The 25,267-nt window shown below is 34.4% G+C and overlaps 2 protein-coding genes across 2 annotated transcripts; both read right to left on the reverse strand.

Moving 5' to 3' along the window:
• Positions 1-11,359: 11,359 nt before the first annotated feature.
• On the reverse strand, positions 11,360-20,079 carry LOC135844652 (UDP-glycosyltransferase UGT5-like). Its single transcript, XM_065362913.1, has 7 exons — positions 19,106-20,079; positions 18,188-18,407; positions 17,789-18,005; positions 13,271-13,352; positions 12,943-13,162; positions 12,575-12,797; positions 11,360-12,471 (listed from the first exon to the last, which is right to left on the reverse strand). The coding sequence occupies exons 1-7, from the start codon at positions 19,934-19,936 to the stop codon at positions 12,183-12,185; spliced, it is 2,082 nt and encodes a 693-aa protein (XP_065218985.1). The 5' UTR covers positions 19,937-20,079; the 3' UTR covers positions 11,360-12,182.
• Positions 20,080-20,165: 86 nt separating this feature from the next.
• LOC135844656 (uncharacterized) lies at positions 20,166-24,128 on the reverse strand. Its single transcript, XM_065362916.1, has 8 exons — positions 23,966-24,128; positions 23,737-23,871; positions 23,429-23,636; positions 22,883-23,358; positions 22,617-22,794; positions 22,333-22,557; positions 22,014-22,243; positions 20,166-21,935 (listed from the first exon to the last, which is right to left on the reverse strand). Exons 1-8 carry the CDS (start codon positions 23,990-23,992, stop codon positions 21,774-21,776), a joined length of 1,641 nt encoding a protein of 546 aa, XP_065218988.1. The 5' UTR covers positions 23,993-24,128; the 3' UTR covers positions 20,166-21,773.
• Between the last annotated feature and the right edge of the window lie 1,139 nt (positions 24,129-25,267).

Here is a 25,267-nt window from a genome sequence, read left to right on the forward strand (position 1 = left end):
ACATCTCGACCAATTAATATGTTGAAACAACGATTCGAAAATTATTTCCGCTTGTCTCGTTAAAATTATATTCTTTGTATAAGGCGAGAATATCGACGATAATGTGTTTATAATTATGGTCTCGACGCCTCTTCTTGAATGGAAAATCTGCTAATAAAATCCGGGTTAGATGTAGAGGTGTTGTACATATAAAATTTAACCTTCCCATTTAAAATAAAAATTTTTTTACTCGTATTCTCGCAGGTTTCCTTCGCATCGTTGTTTGCTGTGAAAATTTTTCTACCAAAATAACCACCAAACTATACTGCAGAGATTCAGCTATCCTATTCGGCCAAGATGACCACAGTATACGCGTTTAAAAATTAAAAGCATCCAGAACCTTGATATGTCACTTTGAAATAAACGTATTTACACAAAATAACACACGCTTCGAAGCAGTAAAGGCGCTAAGCGTGAAATCACTACAAATATCTCTCTACCTAGGTACTTAAGAGTACCTTAACTTGAGTTAGCTGCGAATAAATACACATAAAATTGAATGCTTTTTATAGGTTTCCTTATCTTAGCTAGCAGTGGCTGACTATCTGCAGACTTCATCTTCGAATCGCACCGTTGATAAATACCAGATGCTTAGATTAACTGGTTTTATGCCGGAAAACTGGTAAATAGCGGTCGAAATGTTCGCGTGTGTAATTACAGACACGACGCCGAGACTGACGTTTACAAAACAACACAAACAAAAAAAATTGTTTAAAATAAATTAGCCAATTTAAATATATTCTAACAGAAGTTCAATGACTTGCAGTATTTTATGCTAAAATCTACCTGGAAGCGAGTGTTACCTTCTTACGTGATGAAAATCAAACGACGATGCAAGAGATGAAGATGGAAGGTTTTAAGGTATTTTTTTTATTTTTTATTATTATTATTGATGGAGTAATTAAAAAAATACTTCGATCGTCGAGTTAATCGATTTTGAGCCATTGGGCGGATGAGAGCTTGATAAGACACCTACTGGGAGATCGTTTTATTTTTTTGTCATATTTCGTGGATTGGTTTTAAAATGTATGTGGGGTTTCGTGAAATTGTTAGTTGGGGGATGGAAGGAGGGGAGAGGCTATTTTGAACCACCGTCGTCGGACGTTTGGTCACGATTATTGGTTTAAAAAAAAACTCTAAAACCAACACCATGGGAGGTTGATTACGACAGAGATTTTGTGATTGATAAGTCTCAGCTGACTTGAATTTTTTTTCCAAGGTCATTATTCTCAAGAGGTCCACCACCTTTTACATAGGAACCGATTTGAAGAAAATTCCTACACTTGGGCCGGAAATTGAATTTATACCGTATCTACTTACTTATTTACCTATCACAAAACATGCCTGTGATGTTTGGTTTTAATAATTGAAATAAAAATTGAACATTTTTTTTTAAAATAATTCAAAATTTCTAAAACAGAAACTTAAATTAACGGAATTGATTTTTGATTTTAAAAGTAAATTGCCCCCTTTTTAACAAAAATTAACACGTACGTATTTTTGAGTTAAATTATTAAAAATTTGTTTCCGAGGTTCTGAAGCCTTCAGTGTTGAATTTAAATTTTTTCCCTAGGTACATATTCAAATTTCAAAAATTATTGGTGTGCTTTTTGAAAATAGCATCTATTTTTAGGACATATTAAATACGACATGCAAACGTTACAAAAAAACTAAAAAAAAAAAACACATCAAAATCATTAAAAATTACTAAAAATTTGTTAAAAAGCTACATTTTGCATGAAAACATTATGAAAAAATTCTTACGTTAAAATACATATAATTATATAAACACTTTGGGCGTTAAAATCAAATTCAATAAAAATTATCAAATGAAATTAGGTCAAATTTCATCAGTTTTAAAGTGTTTTTATGTCACTTAATTGTTTAATTCATGTTTTTGCGATTTTTAATTTCAGCAGCTTTTGGCAATTTTGAATGATTTTATTGTTTTTTAAGAGTTCTTATTGTTTTAATGATCATTTAATGATACCTATGTATTAAGTAGGTAGTTTTTACTTATAAAGGGTATTCCCAGGTAAGATAGGTGAAATGGCCCTGTTCCCAGATTTGGAAAATCATAATGGATTATTGTTGGGTACCTCCAATAAAAATTTTCGAGCGGAATTTCCGCCCCCAACCCACCCCCCTTGGTCAGTATAGCCAAAAAACGCGTTTTTTGCGAGAAAAATTCTGTATCCATGAGTAAGTGGTGGGGAGAAAATTGTAGTACCACACGGAATGTTTAGGGGAACAGTGGGCCTTTCAACATGATTTTTTTCAAAAATTTTTATCGCAGTGGTGGGGGTAAAATTGACAAAAGAAAACTTTGAAGCGCCACAGCTCCGAATTGAAGGGTTGGGAACCAAAACTGTTTTCGCCAAAATGTGTCTTTTTACAAGTACATACTTTCTTCCTACCAATCCATCAAATTGAAATTTTGTCTGCAAAAGGCTCATATTCGCAAAAAACCCTGAAAAATATGCGTTTTTCGCGTTTTTTTTTTGCCAAATTATGCAGAATATGCGAAAAACGTATAGAACACAAAATGTTGAGCGTCAAATTTTACCCTGGAAAACGTGTTCAAAAGGTTGTCAAAACGCTCATCTACTGAGCTAAGCGCGCGCACATACCGCGTCTTTGCAGCAAAGTCATGAGATGAAGTGTTATGGCACCTGCACTTTCTGATAATTGTAACGTTGGTCGTGTTGTTACATAGTATGGGACGAAAAATCGCTACTGCAAACTTGCCAAAAATTCCGACTTTTGCCAGAATTATCAAAAAATTAAAAAAAATCCCAACTTTTGTTGAAATTGTCAAAAAAGCACTGTTCTTTGTCATAATTGTCGAAAAATACATTTGATTTTTTTCTGTCGTTATCAAAAAAGTCCTAATATTTCTTGTAAAAATGAGCAAAAAAAACCCTGTTGCAGGCCAAAATTTTACAAATTCCTTTTTTTTGACAAAATTATCAAAAAATCTTGACCTTTGGTGAAAATTGCAAAAACAGCACCTATTTTTTGGCAAAATGTTTGAAAAATCTTATCGTCAAAATAATTGTCGAAAAAGTCTCATTTTCACCAAAATTGTACAGAAGTTTTTTTTTTAAAAAAAATTATATAACAATCCTAACTTCTGTCAAAATTAATTTTTTTTGTACCTACCTTAGTTATCAAAAAAAAACTGCTTTTTGCCGAAATAAATAAAATTAGATATTGCAAAAAAAAACTTCTACTTTTAGCAAAAATTTTCAAAACTCCTGCTTTTTGTCAAAATTGTTTTCAAGTTCTTCTTTTTTGACGAAGTATTGTGGGTAAAGGGACTTTTTTTGTCAAGTTATCCGAAAAATTCTGATTTATGCCAAAATGGTCAGTAAAATCCTATTATCACCAGAAATAGTCTGAATGTACAGCTTTTGAAAAAATTGTCAAAAAGAAAAAGTCCTAACATTTGTCTGAATTTGTTTAAAAAGTGTTTCTTTTTCCATTTTTAAAATCAATCTTCTTAATTTTATATTTTTTCTCTCGATTTCCTTTTCTATTCATTTTTTCTAGTTCTCTTGATGATACTTGATTTTGGGACAATAATCTGATTTTGAACCAATCCATGATGTAAAACAAATTTTAAATGACTTGTATGGGACCAATTAGATTTGAAAAAGGTTTTTTCAACATTTTTAAAAATTAAAATTGAAATTGAAATTTGTATTTTCTGAAATTATTGATTTTGAGTTGGACTTTTAAACAATTTTTGGGTAATTTGCCCATTCTTGGTAACTATTTGTAAGTTTGGCTTGCGATATTTTCATTTTGAAGGATTTTGTTTCACCAGACATTTTGGAAATGTAATGATGTTTAAATTGAAAAGAATGTGAGAATTGTAACTGAATTGCTTTGACCTCAATTTGAATTTTTTTGGTATTTTTTTATTCACAGAGATCTACAATCCTTGCTAACTTCAGTAGATCAGCGTTTTGACAACCTTTTGAACACGTTTTCTAGGGTAAAATTTGACGGTCAACATTTTGTGTTCTATACGTTTTTCGCATATTTTGCATAATTTGGCAAAAAAAAAAATGCGAAAAACGCATATTTTTCAGGGTTTTTTGCAAATATGAGCCTTTTGCAGACAAAATTTCAATTTGATGGATTGGTAGGAAGAAAGTACTTGTAAAAAGACACATTTTGGCGAAAACAGTTTTGGTGCCCAACCCTTCAATTCGGAGCTGTGGCGCTTCAAAGTTTTCTTTTGTCAATTTTACCCCCACCACTGCGATAAAATTTTTTGAAAAAAATCATGTTGAAAGGCCCACTGTTCCCCTAAACATTCCGTGTGGTACTACAATTTTCTCCCCGGCCACTACTTACTCATGGATACAGAATTTTTCTCGCAAAAAACGCGTTTTTTGGCTATACTGACCAAGGGGGTGGGTTGGGGGCGGAAATTCCGCTCGAAAATTTTTATTGGAGGTACCCGACATAATCCATTATGATTTTCTAAATCTGGGAACAGGGCCATTTCACCTATCTTACCTGGGAATACCCTTTCACCAAATTGCATGCTGAAATTGTGTAAGTTTCATGCATTACCTATTTTTTAAAAAAAATAGTAAATAAAAATGATTTGGTGCTTTTAAAAATACCCTGCCATTTTCAACGTGTTAATGTTAGCAAAATTTTGTCAATTTTTCCTAAAAGGCTATAGGTGGATAAGTATGGTGAATTTGCCCCCGAGAGCTTCAGGGTTGATATTTGCATGGAAGGTTGGTACCCTTGAGCACCTTCCGTCACGAAAGTTTCAGACCCCCAGACCCCCCCGTTTTTGAGAAACCCCCCCTTTTCTAAAATTACAATAAAAAAATTTTTCTCAGCCCCATGTGAACCGATTTTTTTAATTTTTTGGTATGTTGTGAACATCCATAAGAGGCATCCCCACAAACAATTTCAACCCCCTCCCCCCATATTTTCCCCTCAAAATGGCGTTTTTTAGTTTTGTTTGCCCGTTTTAGCAATGATCATGATTCGGCACAAAAATGCGAATAGCATTTTTAAATGTATTTTTGACTCCTATAAAACATATATTTTTTTCAAAAAAAAATTTTTGGTGGGCCGTGGTCAAAAATTGAAAAAACCAACAGAGGGGGTTAAAAATGGATTCTGGTGTAAATCATTGTTTTTGGTAAACAAGGTGTCGTTTCCATATGAATCGAACCCCCCGAACACGAATATAACGCCCAATCTTATGCTACCCTCATACACACCCCTCCAGCGACTCTGTCCCCTTCTCAATTTTTACTATATCAAAAGTTGAACTATTTTCGTAATATTGGTGTCGTTTCCAAATGAATCGAACCCCCTGAACACGAATATGACGTCCAATTTTATGCTACCCTCATCCACACCCCTCGAGCGCCTCTGCCCCCTTCTCATTTTTTACTATACGAGTATTAAAAGTTGAGCTATTTTCGTAATGTTGGTATTGTTTCCATATGAATCGAACCCTCCGAACACGAATATGAATTCCAATTTTTTGCTACCCTCATCCACACCCCTCCCCAGTGCGTCTGTCCCCAACTCAATTTTCACTATATTGAAAGTTCAGATATTTTCATAATGTTGGTGTCGGTTCTATATGAGTCGAACACCCCGAACACGAATAGGAAGTCCAATTTTATGCTACTCTCATCCACACCCCTCGAGTGTCTCTGCCCCAACTCAATTTTCACTATATATTGAAACTTCAGATATTTTCAAAATGTTGGTGTCGTTTCCATATGAACCTAACACCCCGAATACTAATATGAAGTCCAATTTTATGCTAACCTCAACCACAACCCTATACAGTGCCTCCGCCCCCACCTAAACCATAAATGTTTTCACCAACTCTGATCAATCTTCTACAAATAATTACTCGGGTTGTTATTACTTTTAAAAGTATGTTTCGCGAAGGTTGAAAACTCGTAAAACAATGACCATCGCAAGGTTCAAACTTTAACATTCAAGTTTCGAGGTTTCCATTCGTGCCAAAATGACACCCAGCATTATGAAAATAGGTTTAGCATTTCAAATAATAAAAATTGTCGAGCTGGCTGTAGCCTGAAAGGCGATGGATGAGATTAGAGCTAAATTGGACTTCATATTCGTGTTTCGGGGTGTTCGACTCATATAGAACCGACACCAACTATTCGTGTTCGGAGGGTTCGATTCATATGGAAACGGTACCAACATTATGAAAATAGCTCAATATTTAATATAGTAGGAATTGAGGTGGGGGCTAAGGCACTGGAGGGGTGTGGATGAGAGTAGCGTAAAATTGGACGTCATATTCGTGTTCGTGGGGTTCGCTCCATATGGAAACAATACCAACATTACGAAAATAGCTCAACTTTTAATACTCGTATAGTAAAAAATGAGAAGGGGGCAGAGGCGCTGGAGGGGTGTGGATGAGGGTAGCATAAAATTGGACGTCATATTCGTGTTCAGGGGGTTCGATTCATTTGGAAACGACACCAATATTACGAAAATAGTTCAACTTTTGATATAGTAAAAATTGAGAAGGGGGCAGAGGCGCTGGAGGGGTGTGTATGAGGGTAGCATAAGATTGGGCGTCATATTCGTGTTCGGGGGGTTCGATTCATATGGAAACGACACCTTGTTTACCAAAAACAATGATTTACACCAGAATCCATTTTTAACCCCCTCTGTTGGTTTTTTCAATTTTTGACCACGGCCCACCAAAAATTTTTTTTTGAAAAAAATATATGTTTTATAGGAGTCAAAAATACATTTAAAAATGCTATTCGCATTTTTGTGCCGAATCATGATCATTGCTAAAACGGGCAAACAAAACTAAAAAACGCCATTTTGAGGGGAAAATATGGGTGGAGGGGGTTGAAATTTTTTGTGGGGATGCCTCTTATGGATGTTCACAACATACCAAAAAATTAAAAAAATCGGTTCACATGGGGCTGAGAAAAATTTTTTTATTGTAATTTTAGAAAAGGGGGGGTTTCTCAAAAACGGGGGGGTCTGGGGGTCTGAAACTTTCATGACGGAAGGTGCTCAAGGGTACTAACCTTCCATGCAAATATCAACCCTGAAGCTCTCGGGGGCAAATTCACCATACTTATCCACCTATAGCCTTTCATCAGTTTTGGGTAATTTTTGTTGATTAAAATACTTTTTAAGACGTAGGTATTCTAAAGCTACCTATTTTAACGTGTTTTACAATGTTTTATGCAATTTCTTAAAATTTTGATGAAATTACGTTTTTAAAACTTTTGTCATGTTTTGCCAAATTTTAAAAAGACTTTATCAGTTTTTAGTAAGCTGTTTGCTTTTAAAAACTTGAATTCGTTTTTATTATTTTGCTTAAAAATTTCATCTAAAAGAGTATGTGTTTTTGAGATGACAAAAATATGGACTAACCTTTATATACGATAAATAATTTCTTTTTTAATTCAATACCTATTCAAGCTCTCTAAAAACTTGCGGGGCCTCGGAAAATTTCCACCTTTGCCTCTTCCTTTTCCTTTCTACGTACCTATTTACTGTGAAAAAACGGACATTTTTTTTGGAACTAACTATTTCAGTTCACAAATTCAAAATTAACAAGAGTAGCCAAAATTTTGGTTTCCTGACTAGGAGGAGGGGGTTAAAAAAGTAAAAAATGCTTTGTATATCCATATCATGAAATCTCAATTTTTGAATTCGGAGCTGGACTTTTATTAAGTGGTTCATTCGTTATTATTTTCAAAAGTTGATCTCTTGTTTATGAATTTCTCACTTCTTATTCTGTCATTTCATCATTTGTCATGGTTTTTTTTTTAAGTACATCTTTTCAATTTCATAAACAAAGGAATGTTTTTTTTAACCATATACCCAGTAGGTAGCAGCTTCCTTTACTGAAAAAAATGCACCGTCTTCCCTAAATATGTAAAAAAAGACAATGAAAAAATGGAAGCGAATTCTCTCATCAGTTTTCGTCACATTCAAAATTGTGCCCCATTTACCCAACAATTGTCTACAATCATGTTGGTAATCTTGTATCGATCACATAGGTGGCCTAATTTTATTAAACTGAAGACCTTGGAAGATTTTGCATTATGAAATTATGAACGTAATTGATGATTCATCAAACTCCCAGGCAAATTGTTCATAAACGTTAGTAACACCCTGTCAAATATCTTGGAAGATGACACGTTTTTGGAAAAAAATTAATTTTTCAGCAGATTAATTCCATCTCGTGTGTTATATGACCAATCGTGAAAATAAAGTGTGAAAAATAATTAAATAGTACATAATAAATTCTCTAAAAACTGTATTAAAGTACGTACTATGTACGTATGTATGTACATAGGATTCCACACTTTACCCACTCAACTAACTGATGATACCTTTTGTCAACGTAGGTAGACAGAACACGTCATCTTTATGTCGAATTTATCACATTAATATGTGCTAAACAATGAAACAATAGGAGGTTGGTCATTTCAATAGTCTGAATTTTTAAATACGAATACAACATCTAGGTAGGTATTTTATTCGTAAATTATTTATTTAGTATTGTTGCACTTGATTTTTTAAAAATTATTCGTTCTACAAATATGAAAATATCAGTTTATAATTTATACTCATTTTTACGTTAAGTATTTCAGTGAAACGTAGAATTTATAATATTTTGAGATCTGTCAAGATTGCCAATTTTTCGAACATCTTTTTTCAGATCATTTTCCCAATCGATCGATTAATTTCTAAACACAAATTTCTTCTTGTCTGAATATCTAATTTTATAAACCAAAAAGGGTCTAAATAACAAAATTTTTCAATGAAATGGATTGGTAGCAGCTAGATATAGCTACGTACAAAATTTCAAGTTCATAAAAATCAACCGTCCATCATTTATGTGTATACCTAGGCATGTTGATTTTACGAGCATTAAAATCTCTACTAAAGAAAGTGAAAAAATCAAGTGGTAGGTAATAATAAAGTAGCCCATACCTACCTGAAATTACGTCTAATAAGTAATTGGTACTTCACTTACGTTTCGTAATAGGTGTGTTTTATTTTTATAACAAAATTAGTGATTCTGGTTTAAATTTTGCGTGGGACTGTTTTGTACATAATACTTACTTCAGTAGGTATTAGAGTCGGTATACACATTATTTGAATCACAGTTTCACAGTATGCCAATGCCAGAGAGTAATACGTCCATTAGATGACATAAATACGAGCGAGTATATGAAAAATGGCATTTAGGAGATGAATAATATAACAGCGAGTTTTTCAAGAATACAATATTACGAAATTATTGTTGTCGTTCGTGTTTGCGGTATATCTATTCTCTACCTACCTAATAGGTATTCAATGTACAATGAACTGATAGATCGAAACGGATACGCTGATACGATTATAATATTATGCTTATGAGGTAATCATTGGTCAGTGGCAAGATTCCAGGGTTGGGTAGCCTTATTGACCTATGTTATAGCGAATCATTCATTCTTGGAAAAAGTTAATCGAATAGTAATGGGATAGGTAGATTGTTTTCACGATGCATCTAGATCCGGGAAATTGGTTCGTGGCGCCCATTGGCCAAAAAAATAGTAAAATTGCGGTTACGAAGTCAGCTGAGTAGGTACCTACCTATATTGTGTTGAACTTGAAATCAAGGTGTAAAAAATAGATTTCACTTCGTTGAAATCGTGAAAACGTGTTTTGGAGTTTTTTTAGAAGAGTAAAATCTCAGAATTTGGCCCAAAAAAGCCTAATTTTGAAAGTTACAGGAAAAATCAAATGAAAAATTATCGAGCACTTGCCAGTGTGGTTCAAATGTAAATTCTTCAATTCATTTAGAAAAATTTGCTTTTACACCTTTTTTAGGGGTGCCTAAAGTGGGGGGGCTCTAAAAAAAAGCGTTCAAAATTACGAACATACAGGGAGCTTAATTAAACTTTTTCATCAAGATAGTTGAATATATACCTCAAAACGTTACGTTTGGCGCAAATCGCAGGTTTCTAGTTTTCCAGGGGGTTCCCAAAATTTCGAAATTACGAAAAAATGGAAAACTGGATTTTTGAGTACCAGCGCAAAATTTTATTCAGCTCAAAATTTGGTACGATGAAAGTCTTTCAGATACTAATAAACTGTGAAAAGCTTTTTAGGGGGGCTCAAAGGGGTACGTTCAAAATTGTGGTTCCAAAATTTTCCAAAAATCAAAACCCCCCATTTTTGCCCACGAGGGTCGAAAATTGGAAAATCACCTCGCATAACGTTCATCAAGTTCGAACAGATATTTTACGCTAAAAAAGTTTTTGAAAATAATACTCAGTGGTTCCTAAAATTCTTTTTGTAATCACAACTTTGGGAACCCCTGGAGCCCAAAAAATGGTCATTTTGGGTTAACCAACCACCGATTTGTATTTTGGATATTTATTACAATATTTTAAGAGTGGTCCAGTCGATATAACTGTCGCGGGGCCAAAAAATGGTCTTATCGGGACTCCTTTTTTTTTTTTTTTTGACAAATTATGACATTCTCATATTATTGTAATGGTTTTTGAGTAGATATTTTTTTTACAATTCTTGAGATGTTTCAAAGATGTTCTACGCAATTTCATCTAAATTTTTTGATAATTTTAAATGATAGGAAAGCTTTTTCGGTGTTCCCCCCCCCATTTTAATAACTTTTTAAGCATTTTTAATGGGATTTTTGCCAAACTCGTCCCACATATTAAACTTGAGGTGCTTAAAGAATGAGATTCAGCTGCTGATACTTTTGTTGGCGTACTTAGCTCTTTCCATTGAAAGAAAAAATGTTAGGTAGATTATGCCATAGAACATTCGTCTCAAATACTCGTACCTATCTATCATATTAAACTGAAACAATTCGTGGCACATTCATTTTTGACATTTTTGAGTACAGTAGGTACCTATTATGGGACGTAAATTGTTTAATATTTCCCCTTTCGAGTGCATTATACTTATTGGCAAAATGTCATCTTCTTCAGTATCTGGTACTTCGTGAGGTTCCTCGAGATAAAAGTACCGTTCCTAAAAGTGAAAGCATAGGCAATGTTATTTTCACTGGTGTAAAATAAATTGCCTTCAGAAAAATGTATCTATTTAGAGATGGACAAAACATTTTTTATTTTTTTTTTTTTTTTGAATATTCCAAATCAGAACAAATTACTTGTTTAATTTATCATTATAATATTTTTTCTTTCGCAAAACGCGACAAACGAACGCAATTCATATTTTATAATGCCAGCGGATTAGCAGATAATTGAATTCAAGTGTGTAAAATATAATTAACAAGTAAACGTATCAAAGATACATGATTTATTTGACATTGAAATTACAAATGACTGTGATAAAAAGAAGCGACACTTCTGAACCGTTTCATGACAAGAACGATTCTTATTTTACGCTCATAACACTATTAATTTTCACATTTATCATCAAACGAGCGAACCGTTTTGTTATGAGGTAGGTAAACATGTATACTTTGTCGGGTATATTTTGGTGTTTATTGCTCTGAATGAGTATCTATATTCTATAACCATTTTTTTTTTGTATTTTTAGCCCATTTATTTTTATTATGTATCATAAAATCAATGATTATTTTTTTTAATTTTTTTAAATTAATCTACAAAAGAGTAAATTTTTGAATACCTACCCAATTCAAAAAAGCACATTTTAATGAAAATAGAGTCGAATATGGTTTACTCGAAATTTAAGAGTGTAGTTGAAAACTTTTTTAAAATTTTGTAGATGGTTGACACTTGACTGGTGAAAAAATAAATAAATTTTTACTGAAATATATCTATCTGCCTATATTATTTGTTGAACAAATTTAGAGGAGTTGATTGAAGTTTCCTTAGTGGTTTGAGATTTTCTGAACAGTTGGTGAAAAAGTCATGATTACCTACTTTTGAAAAAAATTTCAGTAAGAAGCCAATAATTCATTCCGCTATCTAAGAAATTCAAAATTTCATAGAATTTGTCTTCCATTCCTTCACCTATTTCTGTCCCGAGTGGCAAATTTAGAACAATTTGACATTGGAGGTGGTGACATTTTTGGTATCTTAGTTTTGATACTTAGTTCTCTAATTTCATCGTAAGAACTAATATATTACATTTTTCTTTCAGCTTCTTTTTTTATAATCAGCGCTCGACGGTTTTCGAGTAAAAAATGACCATAATTTCTTAAGCAAATAATAAACGAAAAATATCAAACAAAAAATAACACTGAGCAGAAAAACGATGACATCCAGAAGTAAGTATTGATATAAGGGTAAATCTACAGCAGGAGAACGTAAGTGGTGAGCTCCTTCATGTCTAATTACATATTCAATCCAGTATATTGCTGTATCCATGACAGACGTAGGTCTATCTTTATAAATTCTCGACAATTTTTTCATATTCACAGCATACCTGCAGAAAATAATCAATTAATGCGTTTCAATTATATGTAGCTATAGACACCATTTAAAATAGGTAGGTCCTATAAATAACTGGGCAATAAATTTGAGCTTACTTAGGTTCTAAAACCTGCATGATTTTCCTGAACACTGTATCAAATTCTGCATTGATGTCAGAATATTCTAGAATTTCACCTGCTCCATGGGCTTGTAATACTCGTAGATTGAGCGTTTGATCGGCGTATATTGGAATCCCTAAAACTGGGATACCTTCGTAGATGGCCTCATTTAAACCTAAAGCTCCACCATGAGTTATGAATAGTTTCACTTTAGGATGAGCTATGGAAAAAAAAGAAGAAATTCTAAGTATTTGAAGTACCTACATATCACTGATGGGATCATACGAATAATATCTCTGAATTGTAAAATCATTTTTTGTATGCGAGTAAATCATTCCAAAAATAAGTAAAAGTAATTCATTCACCTAATATATCCCTTTGAGGCATCCACTTAGAAGTAAGAATTTGATCAGTTCTCTTCGGAAGATCACCATTCCACTTCCATACGACTCTTAGAGGTAATTCTTCAAAAGCTCTCAATAAAGCTGTCAGTTTTGTCTCAGGAAAAGTTTCCATTTTGAATAATGATCCCATGCTAAAGTATATCACTCCATGTTCGGATTCATCAATAAATTTTTGAATGTCCTTTATGTGATCAAACAAAATTTGTGAAATTGCAAATAAAATTAGATGGAAAACAGAAAGCACCATAATGAAGATGCTTTATTGTCACTTATATAGTTAGGTACTCACCTCAGGTAAAGCTTTCGCCTCGGTAATCTGCAACCCAGCAATCTGAATCACTCCAGGAACCAGAGGAAGAGGCGTATTAAAACTGAAATGCGAAAACGACAGTATCAAACTCGTATTTTTAGCAATCTCATCCAGTCTCGGAGTATCCACACCAAATACCCTTTTGGCAATATCTTGAGTCCCATACGAATAATAAAAATACATCGTCTTATCAACTAAATAGCACAAAGTATTATACAATCGTTGCAAAAACGTAGGATGAAATCGATCAAATTCTCCATCAGTATAAGGATACGGTATATAAGAAGGATTACTCGGATTACCCATACGAGCTGCTGCCCAAGGATAAACAGAAACTGGACAGAATGAGATATGATGTGCTTGGAATTTATGCACAAATCCCAAAGTCACATCTCCGTGAAATATTTCGGTTATTACTAAATCGTAAGAATCGTTGGTTTTCAAAAAATTCTTCAATTTGTCGCATTGAAACATCAATTCATTTACCTCGACACCTCCTAAAAACAGCTGATAGGCGAGTAGAAAAGGGTTGCGAGGTATGTACACATCATCCACAGCAAAACTCTCGGGAAAGTTGAAACATCCGGTTATATCGATTTCAGTTAAATTTTCCTGAGCTTTATTCGCAGGGAATGGATTAATTACTGTTACATTATGTCCTCTTCTAGCCAACTCCTTCATGACTGATTGATATACGATGTGATGACTTTTCAGTCTTAATGGAAACACACCGAGAATATTGGCACATTGAGATTCGATCACAAACACTAATAAAATAAACACTGTACATGTAATTTGATTTACTCTCATTGTTTAAAAAATATACACTTATAAGAACTTTGCCAATCAAACATTAAATAGAAAATGTTATGAATTTTCGCGTCAGAAATATAGGTAGGTACACGGAATAGGTACTGTACTTCATACGATGCAACGAAAGTTAGAGATATATTCGGTTCAAGTTCAAATTGATAAATTTATTTCAAGTGAATTTGCACAGTGTGCTCAGAAATATTGCTCACTTTTAAAAGAAATATTTTGGTAAAAATATGGGTCAGAAATGTGCAAACGGGGGCATATGAATGGTGGAATGTCATCACATCAACTTGAAAACCAATCAGGTGTTATCCTATTGATTCAGTTCACTGTTATCAATTGAATTTCTCCACACTGAAATTTTTTTTGCATGTTCCCTATATTTCTGAACATGCTGTATTATTTACACAGACCTGCCTATACGCTTAGTCCGATCTTTGTGAATACCTATTCATCTCCTATATTTACGTTTTGATAACACTCGATTATCGACTTCGTATAAATGAGCCTTGTAAATTCTTGACCTTTCCAATTAGCCTGAAATTTTTAATACGATGTTTACTTTGTTTCAAATAGTCGGTAAGATCGTATAGTTCAAACAGAGGTAACTTATTATTTTGCGAATAAAATAATTAGGTTCATATTTTTCCGGTTTCATTAATTGAGGTCGAAAAAGGGGAATTAATTTCGATTTTTGAATATTTGATAAATGCGAAATCGATGACGCGATGTCTGAAAATAAAACAAGACCACGATTTTTGAAAAAAAGCATGATCTGAACTCTGAAGTTTCCATAATTGAGATTTCAGTTGCCCAAATTGATTTTAGGTAAAAATTTCAGTCGAATCTTTGAAAATCTAAAATTGAGAATATCACGAAAAAGTTCAAAAAAATCATTCAAGAAAATCAAGTAATTTTAATTTATGCAGTTTTGATTTAAAAAAGAGGGGAAAATAAGTAGATTATTGAGAATTCGATGATTTTGGCTTGAAAAATAAATAATATCTATAATAATAAAACCCAGTAAAAATGACGAAACTTGGTCATGAAAATTTCAAGTTTCAAAAATCTGGTGAAGACTCCAGTAATTTTCAAAAAGTCGCTGGAGGTTCCAAAATGACTTGAACCCACCTGAATTCGTCTTCAAAGGGTGTTAAAATTGGCATGCAGAGTAAATTTCAGTTTTCCATCTCCATTTGATGAAATTTTGGGGAAATTTCAACTTTCAAAAATCTACTGGAGGCTCCAATAATTTTCAAAAGGTCGCTGGAGGCTTCAAAGCGACTTGAAATCAACCTGCAGTCGACTTCGTAGAGTATTGAAATTAGTCTGCAAAATGAATTTTCGCTTTCCCACTCCATTTGATGAAATTTTGTGGGAATTTCGAGTTTCAAAAATCTGCTGGAGGCTCCAGAACTGCTCAAAACGATTTAAAACAGTTTTCAATCGATTTGACAGATTGAAAATATGGTATATACCAAATTTCAGCTTTCCAATTCAATTTGGTAAAATTTTGATTTTTTCCCACACTTTTGGCCAAAATTTGATTTTTGAAAATTCACCAAAAATCAAAAAAGGCACTTTAGCACTTGAAGTTTTGACTGGTGATGAATTTTTGCCTGCTTTTATGATCTACCTTTGTACGGTTCAAAAAATGTCGTGCAAGTTCTACTTTTACGTTGGAACGCAAAATCTGCGATTTCGGCTTGTAGAGAGAAGATAGGTGGGAACTTTGTCCTTCTGAGAGGATTTGATTCCCTATGTACCTGTCTGGGGTATGCTCGGCTAATTAATACCCTACACCTTCCCTCATACAGATTGTGTGTATGTCACTATTCGTCCAATCAATAAACCAAAAGATGATAAATCACTTTTAACACTTTATTTGAGCTTCTCTTAATGAACATACATTTACACACTACTAAAAATAGGTAATACCTAGAGCTATAAAATACACATGCATCCGTGCAGTTCTGCTCAAAAGGCTGGTTGTCCTAACATCCGTCCAGAGGAGCGATTACTCTAAGCGACCTGAGACAACTGTGAAGCGGACACGGCGCGGCAGGCTGTTTTAGTCGTCCACATCTCACGGAACTAATCCGCTAGATGGCACTGCACCGGCAGTGTTACCGACGACCGAGGGCATATATTCCCTGCTATAACGATGTACTTTGGGTCCTCATCTACCCTCTACAGGCTGACCTGTCAATCAAAATGACCACCATTTTGTAAGTAGGGTCACTTTTTTTGAGGACAAGGGCTGGAAATGTTCCTTAGGACCCCCCCCCCCCCCTTAAGGAAAAAGTTGTCCCGGAGGATCGGCGGAGGGAGGCAGTAGATTAGATCCTTATGTGGGCCCCCTCGACAAGAAAAAGGCGTCAGAATCAACGAAAATTATCAAGCAGTGTGAAATTTCGAGGACTTCCGCAAAAATTGCATGAAAAAGTGTTGAGAGCGTTAAAGTGGCATAAAAACACACCAAAGATTGATTATTACTTCCCATAAAGACAATGCAATGTGGAAAAAATAGCATGAAAATGTGTTCATAACATGATATTTGATATATCAACTCCCTCAAAACAGAAATTCACCATTTTTGGGCCAGCTCAATTTTTAAAAAATTCAAGAATTTTCTATTTTTTGTAGAAATTTTTATAAAAATAATGCAAATGGCTGTAACTTGTCTTAACCTTGCCCCATTCTCGATCTACAAATTCACCTAATGAGTTTGAAGAGACTTTTTTTTTCAATTATTAAATTTTTCTGTTTTAAATACGCTGGCCAAGAAAATACACTCGAGATAGAAATGGACCAAAATATGAATAAACTCGTTAAACATATCGAGGAATAAAGCAAAACTTGATTTTTCAGACACCTACTTAATTTCCATGCCTTCTGTAAAAAAATTGAAAGTTCTAGAGAAATTGAAAAATCTTACTGGAGCTGGAGGTTTCAGAATTACTAGAAATTGCGGACTTCGGCTTGGGGAAATTAATTAGGTAGGTAGCAGTTGCACGACTACTAAGCTTCTGAAAAATATTTTTTTAAAGAATTGATTGCCAAAAATGGTAAATTTTTGATTTTTAAAATTTCGTCAAAAATAAAAAAAAATCAAGTTGGGCAGCTAAAAATTTGAATAAATCGGTACAAGAACATGAGCTTTCCAGAAATTACAATATCGTTTCAAGCAAAAGCGAACATCTTGAGAGGTTTTCTAATCAGTCAACTTAAAAATTACACATAGATCGTTTCAAATTTCAATCTCATTCAATAATTTGGACTGTGAAAAATGAATCGAGTAAGTACATTTTTTCAGTTTCTTTTTTTAGAATCAATGATAAACTGGTTTCGAGCAAAACATAACCAAAACTTTCTTAATAAACTGTAGAAAATAAATACTACACAAAAAATTATAACAAACAGAAAAATGATAAGATCCAGAAGTAGGTACTGATACAAGGGTAAATCTACAGCAGCAGAACGTAAATGGCGAGCTCCATTATGTCGAATTACGTATTCAATCCAATAAACTGCTGTATCCATGGCAGACATGGGTCTATCTTTATATATTTTTGACAATTTTTTCATATTTATGGCATATCTACAGAAAGTAGGTAATCAAATGATTCAGTTTATTAATCATCATCAGTGCATGGAATAGAGAATAGTGTTCGAACTTACTTAGGCTGTAAAACCTGCAAAATTTTGTCCAGCACTGTATCATTATTGATGTCAGAATAATCAAGAACCTCAGCAGCTCCATTGGATTGTAATACTCGTAGGTTAAGAGTTTGATCGGCGTAGATTGGGATCCCTAAAATGGGAATCCCTTCGTAGATGGCTTCATTTATGCCTAAAGCTCCTCCATGGGCTATGAATAGTTTCACATTGGGATGAGCTAAAGAAAAAATGAAAAATCATGATTAGGTACCTATTTTAAATTGTAATAAATACCTAATCACAACTATGAAAAATTGAAAGTTATAGTTAAGAAAAAATGACAAGAGTAAAATTTGATCATGTAATCACAATTACTAGAAAGGGAAAATGATTTTCCAGGCTGAAAGGTTTTCAACTTACCTAATATGTCCCTTTGTGGCATCCACTTGGAGGTGAAAATTCGATCAGTTTTGCCTTGCAGATCACCATCCCATTTCCATAAGACTCTTTGAGGTAGCTTACTGAAAGCTCTTAAAAAAGCTATTCGTTTTGACTCTGGAAAAGTCTCCATTTTGAACAAAGATCCCATGCAGAAGTATATTACACCATGTTCCGATTCATCGATAAATTTCTGAATGTCCTACAAACAGTGGAAATTTATGCAGTTGAACAAAAAATCAGAGAATTGAGAAGGCGGTATGAAAACCCTACGAGTAGGCATAAAATATCGTCTGCCTGCCCGAAAGAGCTTCATCAGGCATTGTGGATAAGATTTAGCATAATGGTATAATTTTCATATTTTTCCAGAATAGGTAAATGATACCTACGTACAGTAGACTTCCGATTATCCGAACTAATTGGGGAATTGCGTTGTCCGGATAATTGAAAATCCGGATAATACGGATTAATATTTTTTTGGTTGAATTTTGGTGGAAAATGACTGTTTTTTTGATGATAATGGTGAATTTTTGTATTTTTTTATAAAAAGTGCAAAGGATAAATTTCATTTCTTCACAAAATAGAGAAAAACAAACCAAAAACAAAGATTACCAAAATTTTTGACCATGTACTTGTAAATAATTTGTGTATGTTTGTCCGGATAATACGGATTTTGTTCGGATAATCAAAAAATCGGATAATAGGGAGGATTTTTTTTCGTTCGGATAATACGGCTGTTCGGATAATCGGAGGTCGGATAATCGGAAGTCTACTGTATTTGAATACTTACCTATTTTCCAGATTTTCAAATAAGGTAAAAAAAAAATAAAAAAATAAGAGGGATACAAATACAAATTTATTTATGACATCTGATGAAGTCCCCTTATCAGCAATTCTCACCTCTGGTAACGGTTTCGCCTCAGTAATTTGCACCCCAGCGATTTGAATCATATTAGGAACCAAAGCAAAAGGAGCATTGAAACTGAAATGCGAAAACGAAAATATCAAACTGGTGTTTTTCGCTATTTCATCGAGTCTCGGAGTATCCGCACCAAATACCCTTTTGGCAATATCTTCGTTTCCACGCGAATAATAAAAATACAACACCTCGACAAATAAATAGCATAAAGTATTATACAATCTTTGCAAAAACGTCGGATGAAATCGATCAAATTCTCCATCAGTATAAGGATACGGTATATAAGATGGATTACTCGGATTACCTATACGATCAGCTGCCCAAGGATAAACAGAAACAGGGCAAAATGCGATATGCTGTGCTTGGAACTTATGCACAAATCCCAAAATCACATCGCCGAAAAATAATTCGGTGATGACCAAATCGTAAGAATCGTTCGAATTCAAGAATTTCTTCATTTTTTCACATTGAAACATTTGTTCCATTACCTCGACACCGCTTGAAAGCATCACATTGGTTTGTAGAAATGGATTACGATGGATATTCGCAGCATTTAAACCGAAACCCTCTGGAAAGTTGAAACATCCTGTTATTTCAACATCGGTGAAATTTTCCTGTGGTGTGTTCATTGGGAATGGATTAATCACGGTTAAATTATGTCCTCTTCTGGCCAGCTCCTTCATGACGGATTGGTATATAATGTAATGACTTTTGAGATTCAGTGGAAACACTCCTAAAATATTGGCACATTGCGAATCGGTCACCAACACTAATAATATAAATACTGTCCACATTGTGTTTTTTACTTTCATTTAAAAAAAAAAATTGCAGCTCTATAAGCACTTAACTTCGTATTTAACTAATACCTACTGAATGTAGCAGGTAGGTAAGCGTGTCCGTCACATTATAAACCTTCTTGAATATTACAGATAGACCTACTGCATAATACAGTGTGATGAAGGCAACTGTCCTAGTCAAGTTCAAATTGCAATTAAACTTGTTTTATGTGAATCGTTGAAGAGAAATTTAGACCTACCTACTTATTACCTGCATGACACCAGCATAATTATTGACATACGATATCACTTTAAGGAATAATTACAACCAAAAATGATTGTTATAGGTAGATATAGGTATCTTATAAAACGTGTTTTGTTTTACTTCGCTCAAGATTTTATTTTTCTAAAAAGTATTTAATAAGTTAAATATAATAAATAGATACCTATTTATTATTTTTACACAATTGGGTAGATATTTTTATGTACTTTCATTATACAGTCTCCTCCATGTACATATTTTGAGTAAATACAGATTTTTTTTTTTTCAAAACTCGTTGAAGCATGATTTTTTCCCCTGAAAAAGGCGTTTTTTCGCTATTGTCAGCAAGGCAAGTGGGGTGGGGGGAATTTTTTGGCTCCGATATTTTTTTTAATGGTACCCAACAATGTTTCATCAAAATTTCAGAAATCCGAGGACAGGGGCATTTCACTCATTTTACCCAGGAATACCCTTCAAGCCATCTTGATATAAGCACAAATACTTCTGCACGTGTAGTTTTACGATCACGCGGTATAAATGAATTTTCAATTACACAATTCTTGGGTAAAATTTCAAGCTGAACAACTTGGTTCTCTTCAATTTCCGCCATTTGTCCATATTTTTGGAGAAAAACGTAAAAAACGTAATTTTTTGAGCTTTTGAGCTTGACCCACCACTCCAAATGGCCGGATGATGACTTCTATAGAAAGTAGACCTAAAGATACATATTTGACGAAAAAATCGTTTTGGTATGTTTTTTCGTTCCGGAGTAATGTCGATTTAAAGTTTTCTTTTGTCCGCCCGTCTCCCCCCATGCGATGAAAAATTCTGAAAAAATTCAGGGAGGTACCCCCATGTACACTCTAACTATATTCGTTTACAGAATAAATTTATCTTAATTACTCGCTGATGCAGAATTTTTCCCCTGAAAAACGTGTTTTTTGGTCCCCCTCGCTGAGGGGGTGGGGTGGGGAGTGGGCTATGGGCCCAAAATTATTTTTTGGGGGTACTAAACATACCCTGTGAATTTTATCACCATCCAAGGTTAAGGGCATTTTGCCTATCTTATCCAGGGGTGCCCTTTGCCGTTACCTAGTGTAATATTTTTCTCATGTTTTATTTCAAAGGTATGAAAAAAAGCTCATCAAACAAAAAATATTTTCTATTCTGCGATTTCAAGTTGATGAAATCAAGAAATCGAGAATTTGAGAATAAGTGAAATGACAAGAACAAAATAATGTGTCCTTGCCCTTGCCTTGCCTCATTGGGCATGCAACTCGCTGACGTCAACCGGATTTAAATCTGCAATAATTACTTATACGTATCTACCTATCTAAATCTACATAACTACATACCTATATCCATAAAATCTTTAATCTTAAAGCAAATACATACTCGTATGCACTTGGTACCTACTCGTACTTCACGTTTTAACAAAATTGTCAATGTTAGATATGTGTCAAGTTTGTGCATCAATTCGAATTTGAGCCAGCCAATTTTTTTTTCATTCAAATTCCTGTAATACACAACCCATGTAGGTAAGGTACCTAGCGAATCTACAGTGTTTATTTTACTTAGTACAGTTTGTGCAGGTCGATATTTTTTTTAAATTTATTTGTTAGACAACGTTTTAGCCATTTCTTTCAGAATCGGTCTAGCAATTTTTCCGGATGCAGTTTTTGGTAGATTGTCTAAGAACTTGACTCCTCCGCGCAGTTTTTTAACGTCTCCGAGAGTCGACGAAGACAGCTGCACGAGTTCATCTTCCGTAACCTAAGTATATGTAAAAGCACACACGAAAAAATGAATGCCCTATTGCAAAGCTTATAGAAACTATTGACAAAATATTACTTTAGATTCTGGAATCTTTTTAACAAAAGCTACAGGCCAATTTCCGTCGTACTCGTGTGGGATGGCCACCACCGACGCCTCTATAACATCCGGATGGGAGAGCAGAACTTCCTCAATTTCACTCGGGGAAACTTGATAGAGTCGATACTTCATCACTTCGGCCATTCTATCCACAAAGAAAATCTCGCCATCCTCGTTATAATATACTTTGTCTCCACTGCACAACCAACCTATCGATTAGAAATATTAAGGTATCAGACCAAATTATTGAGCTAAGATTTGTATTTATGATAATGTAAGAACGAGTGGTTTTACGTACCCTCGTTGTCGAAAGCCTCCTTTGTCGCCTTTTGATTTTTGTAGTAGCCAAGCATTATGAACGGTGATTTGATGCGCAGTTCACCGGGCTCGTTGGGTCCGAGGGCTCGACAGGTTTCCGGATCCACTATTTTCAATTGCACGCAAGATGAGGGAAAACCTACCGAATTAGGGTTTTTTGTAAAGTTGGTTTGTTTCGTGACGCAGCGTCCTGTTTCCGACATGCCTGTTGAAAAAAATTATTTCAGCTCAATCACAATACCAGCCGCATTTCAAATAACTCACCGTATCCTTGCAATACTACAGCGTTTGGTATAATCTGTTTAAACTCTTCGAAAATCTTAATATTTATTTTATAGCCTGTGGTCATTACAAACATTACTGAATCAAGTTTAAACTTTTTGTAAGCTAGGGATTTGCACAAGAGAGTTATCGTTACTGGTGACAAATACAATCTGTTAATCTGAAATGAATAGGAAAACAATAAAAATCCTATGGTTTTTAAAAAGTAGAACATGATTTTAACGATGAGCAAGTGTAGGTAATCAAACCTTATACTTTTCAATCACGCGGCAAGTATCCTCAATCTCAGTGCTTGCGTGTAAAACACGCGTACCCAGCGACAGGATGCTCTGTAAGGTGAATATGAAACCGGATATCCAATGGGTAGTCGTGTACCAGAGCGCCACATGTGTCATGGAAATCGGCGAGAAGGACTGAACCATCTTCAGAATATTACCATAGGAGTGCATGACACCTTTAGGCATGCCGCTACTGCCCGACGATAAAATGACCAACGCAGTCTCGCGTGGGTCCTCAACCGCATGTGGACGAAATTCACTAACTTCCTGTTCGAATTGCTGCTGAGTTATATCATGTAGGGACTGGATACCCGGGAAAGTGCCAAAGACGATCATCTTAGTGTTTACATCCTCAAGTTTTGCGGCCTCAAGTAGAGTCTCGACGGCGCTCTCGCAGGCGAATATCACTTTTGGCTGTAGCAGCTGTATGAAGTGTCTTGCTGACTCTACAAAAACAAAATCGCACCCATGCTTTATAATGATCTAATCAACTTGAAATTATTCCAAAGGCTTTACTTAAAGTGATGTCGTGACTCCAAGCATTATAAATGGCGCCGTTGTAGTAGATGGCCAGAAATGGAGCGTAAACTTCCAGGTGATTGTGCGTACACAGAGTCACCAGGTCACCACAGCCAATTCCCTGCTTCCTTAGCCATAATCCGCAGCGCACGCTGACATCACGCATCTCGGCAAAAGTTGTTTGTTTTCCTGTTGTAGCATCAATCTAAGTTAATTTTTAAACAAAAGAATGATTTGTTAACAACGAATTTGAATGAAACTTGCAAGAATTAAGTTACTTAGGTTTCTATGTAAATATTACCAACCTGTGCTACATGATCTGGCTTGCTATTTAGCATATTTAAAATAATTTCACCAATATCATGTGTATGCACGAACGGCTCATCGAAACCTGTTAGTATGTTATTATTATAGTCTATGGAAAAACTATTATTTCTGTCCTGTAAACATAATAAAAATACATGAAATTTATTAAATGCACCTGTACCTATGTACTTTGAATAATAAACAAACTGAAGGTACGAGTATACATACATAGCTGTCATTGATTTGCAAATGCATTGTTGCAAAATGAACAAATTCTAACAAAAAGTATTACCTATCCTTAATAATGCACGCTGAGCTTGCACTTGCACTTGTGATGTTTTTCTACTAAAGTAATGTATGTATTCGTTTAAGACTTCCAATAAAGATGGGTTGTACATTATGTTTTATCAATGTTCGAGCTAGATAATTGAAGATCTACCTACTAAGGTGTTAAGTTGAAAAATTGATAACTATCGAAACGGATTATTAATCGTTCTCTCAAGTTATAATTTACTTATACAGTAAAACCTTGATAAGTGCAAGTTCGCATGAAGTGCAACAAAAATGTAATCCCCGTCCCTACATGCAGTCAATTTACCATGTAAATTCACCTTCATAAGTGCAAATAGTAACCTCGATAAGTGCAACAATTTTTTGGCAGTAGAAAGCACTTTCACCTCTATATACAGGAGGCTCTCGATTATCCGACTCCGAATTATCCGACTTTTATGTTATCCGGTACTAATTTATCCGACTTCCATTTCACATTATCCGACGCAACAAGGTCGGATAATCCAAAATTTTAAATAAACCCCCTAATTTTTTATTTTGGAATGCGTAAAAATATGCAGTATGCGACGTTTTGTATTCTAACGGTATTACCTATTTTTCTTGAAATCGACTCAATTTACTTTAAAAAGTTATATAATTTGAGTCTGTATTTAATTTTCAGTAATTTCAGTCATGTACATACAAAAGTATATTATTTTTGTTTATTCGTGGTTTTTTCAATTCATTGTTTCTATTTTGAGCCAAAACTTGATTTTCTGGATGAAAAATTGTCTTCTCAAGCTTATGCACTTCATTTCTACGCAAGAAACTTTCATTTTGGATTGCGACTTTTTTGGTATCCGACCCACCTTACCTCCCCCCTCCCCCCAATTTGGTCGGATAATCGAGAGACTTCTGTAAGTGCACGTTGCTGTACGTTTCACCTCTATATGTGCAAAATTACCTCATAATAAAAATTGTACCATAAACTGGGGTAACATTGAAATTGCGGAGTAACATTGAAGGGTGCAGTTTTTCATCACATTATGCTCCATGGCGCGGGCGGTGGAACTATGAAGAATGGAGCAATTCTGACACCAGAATGGGTAGAGTACACTTTGGCAGTTATTTTTCCTATTTTATCATTTTCAACTAGTGGTTCCAACACCAATAAAAAAGCAAGTGAAGAAAAGTGATGTTTTAATTAATTTTAATTAATGTGAAAAGCTTGGTGTCTGGAATTTTGAATTTTCAAATAAT

This window comes from Planococcus citri, chromosome 4 (genome assembly GCF_950023065.1).
Source record: "Planococcus citri chromosome 4, ihPlaCitr1.1, whole genome shotgun sequence".
In the NCBI taxonomy this organism is placed as follows: domain Eukaryota; kingdom Metazoa; phylum Arthropoda; class Insecta; order Hemiptera; family Pseudococcidae; genus Planococcus; species Planococcus citri.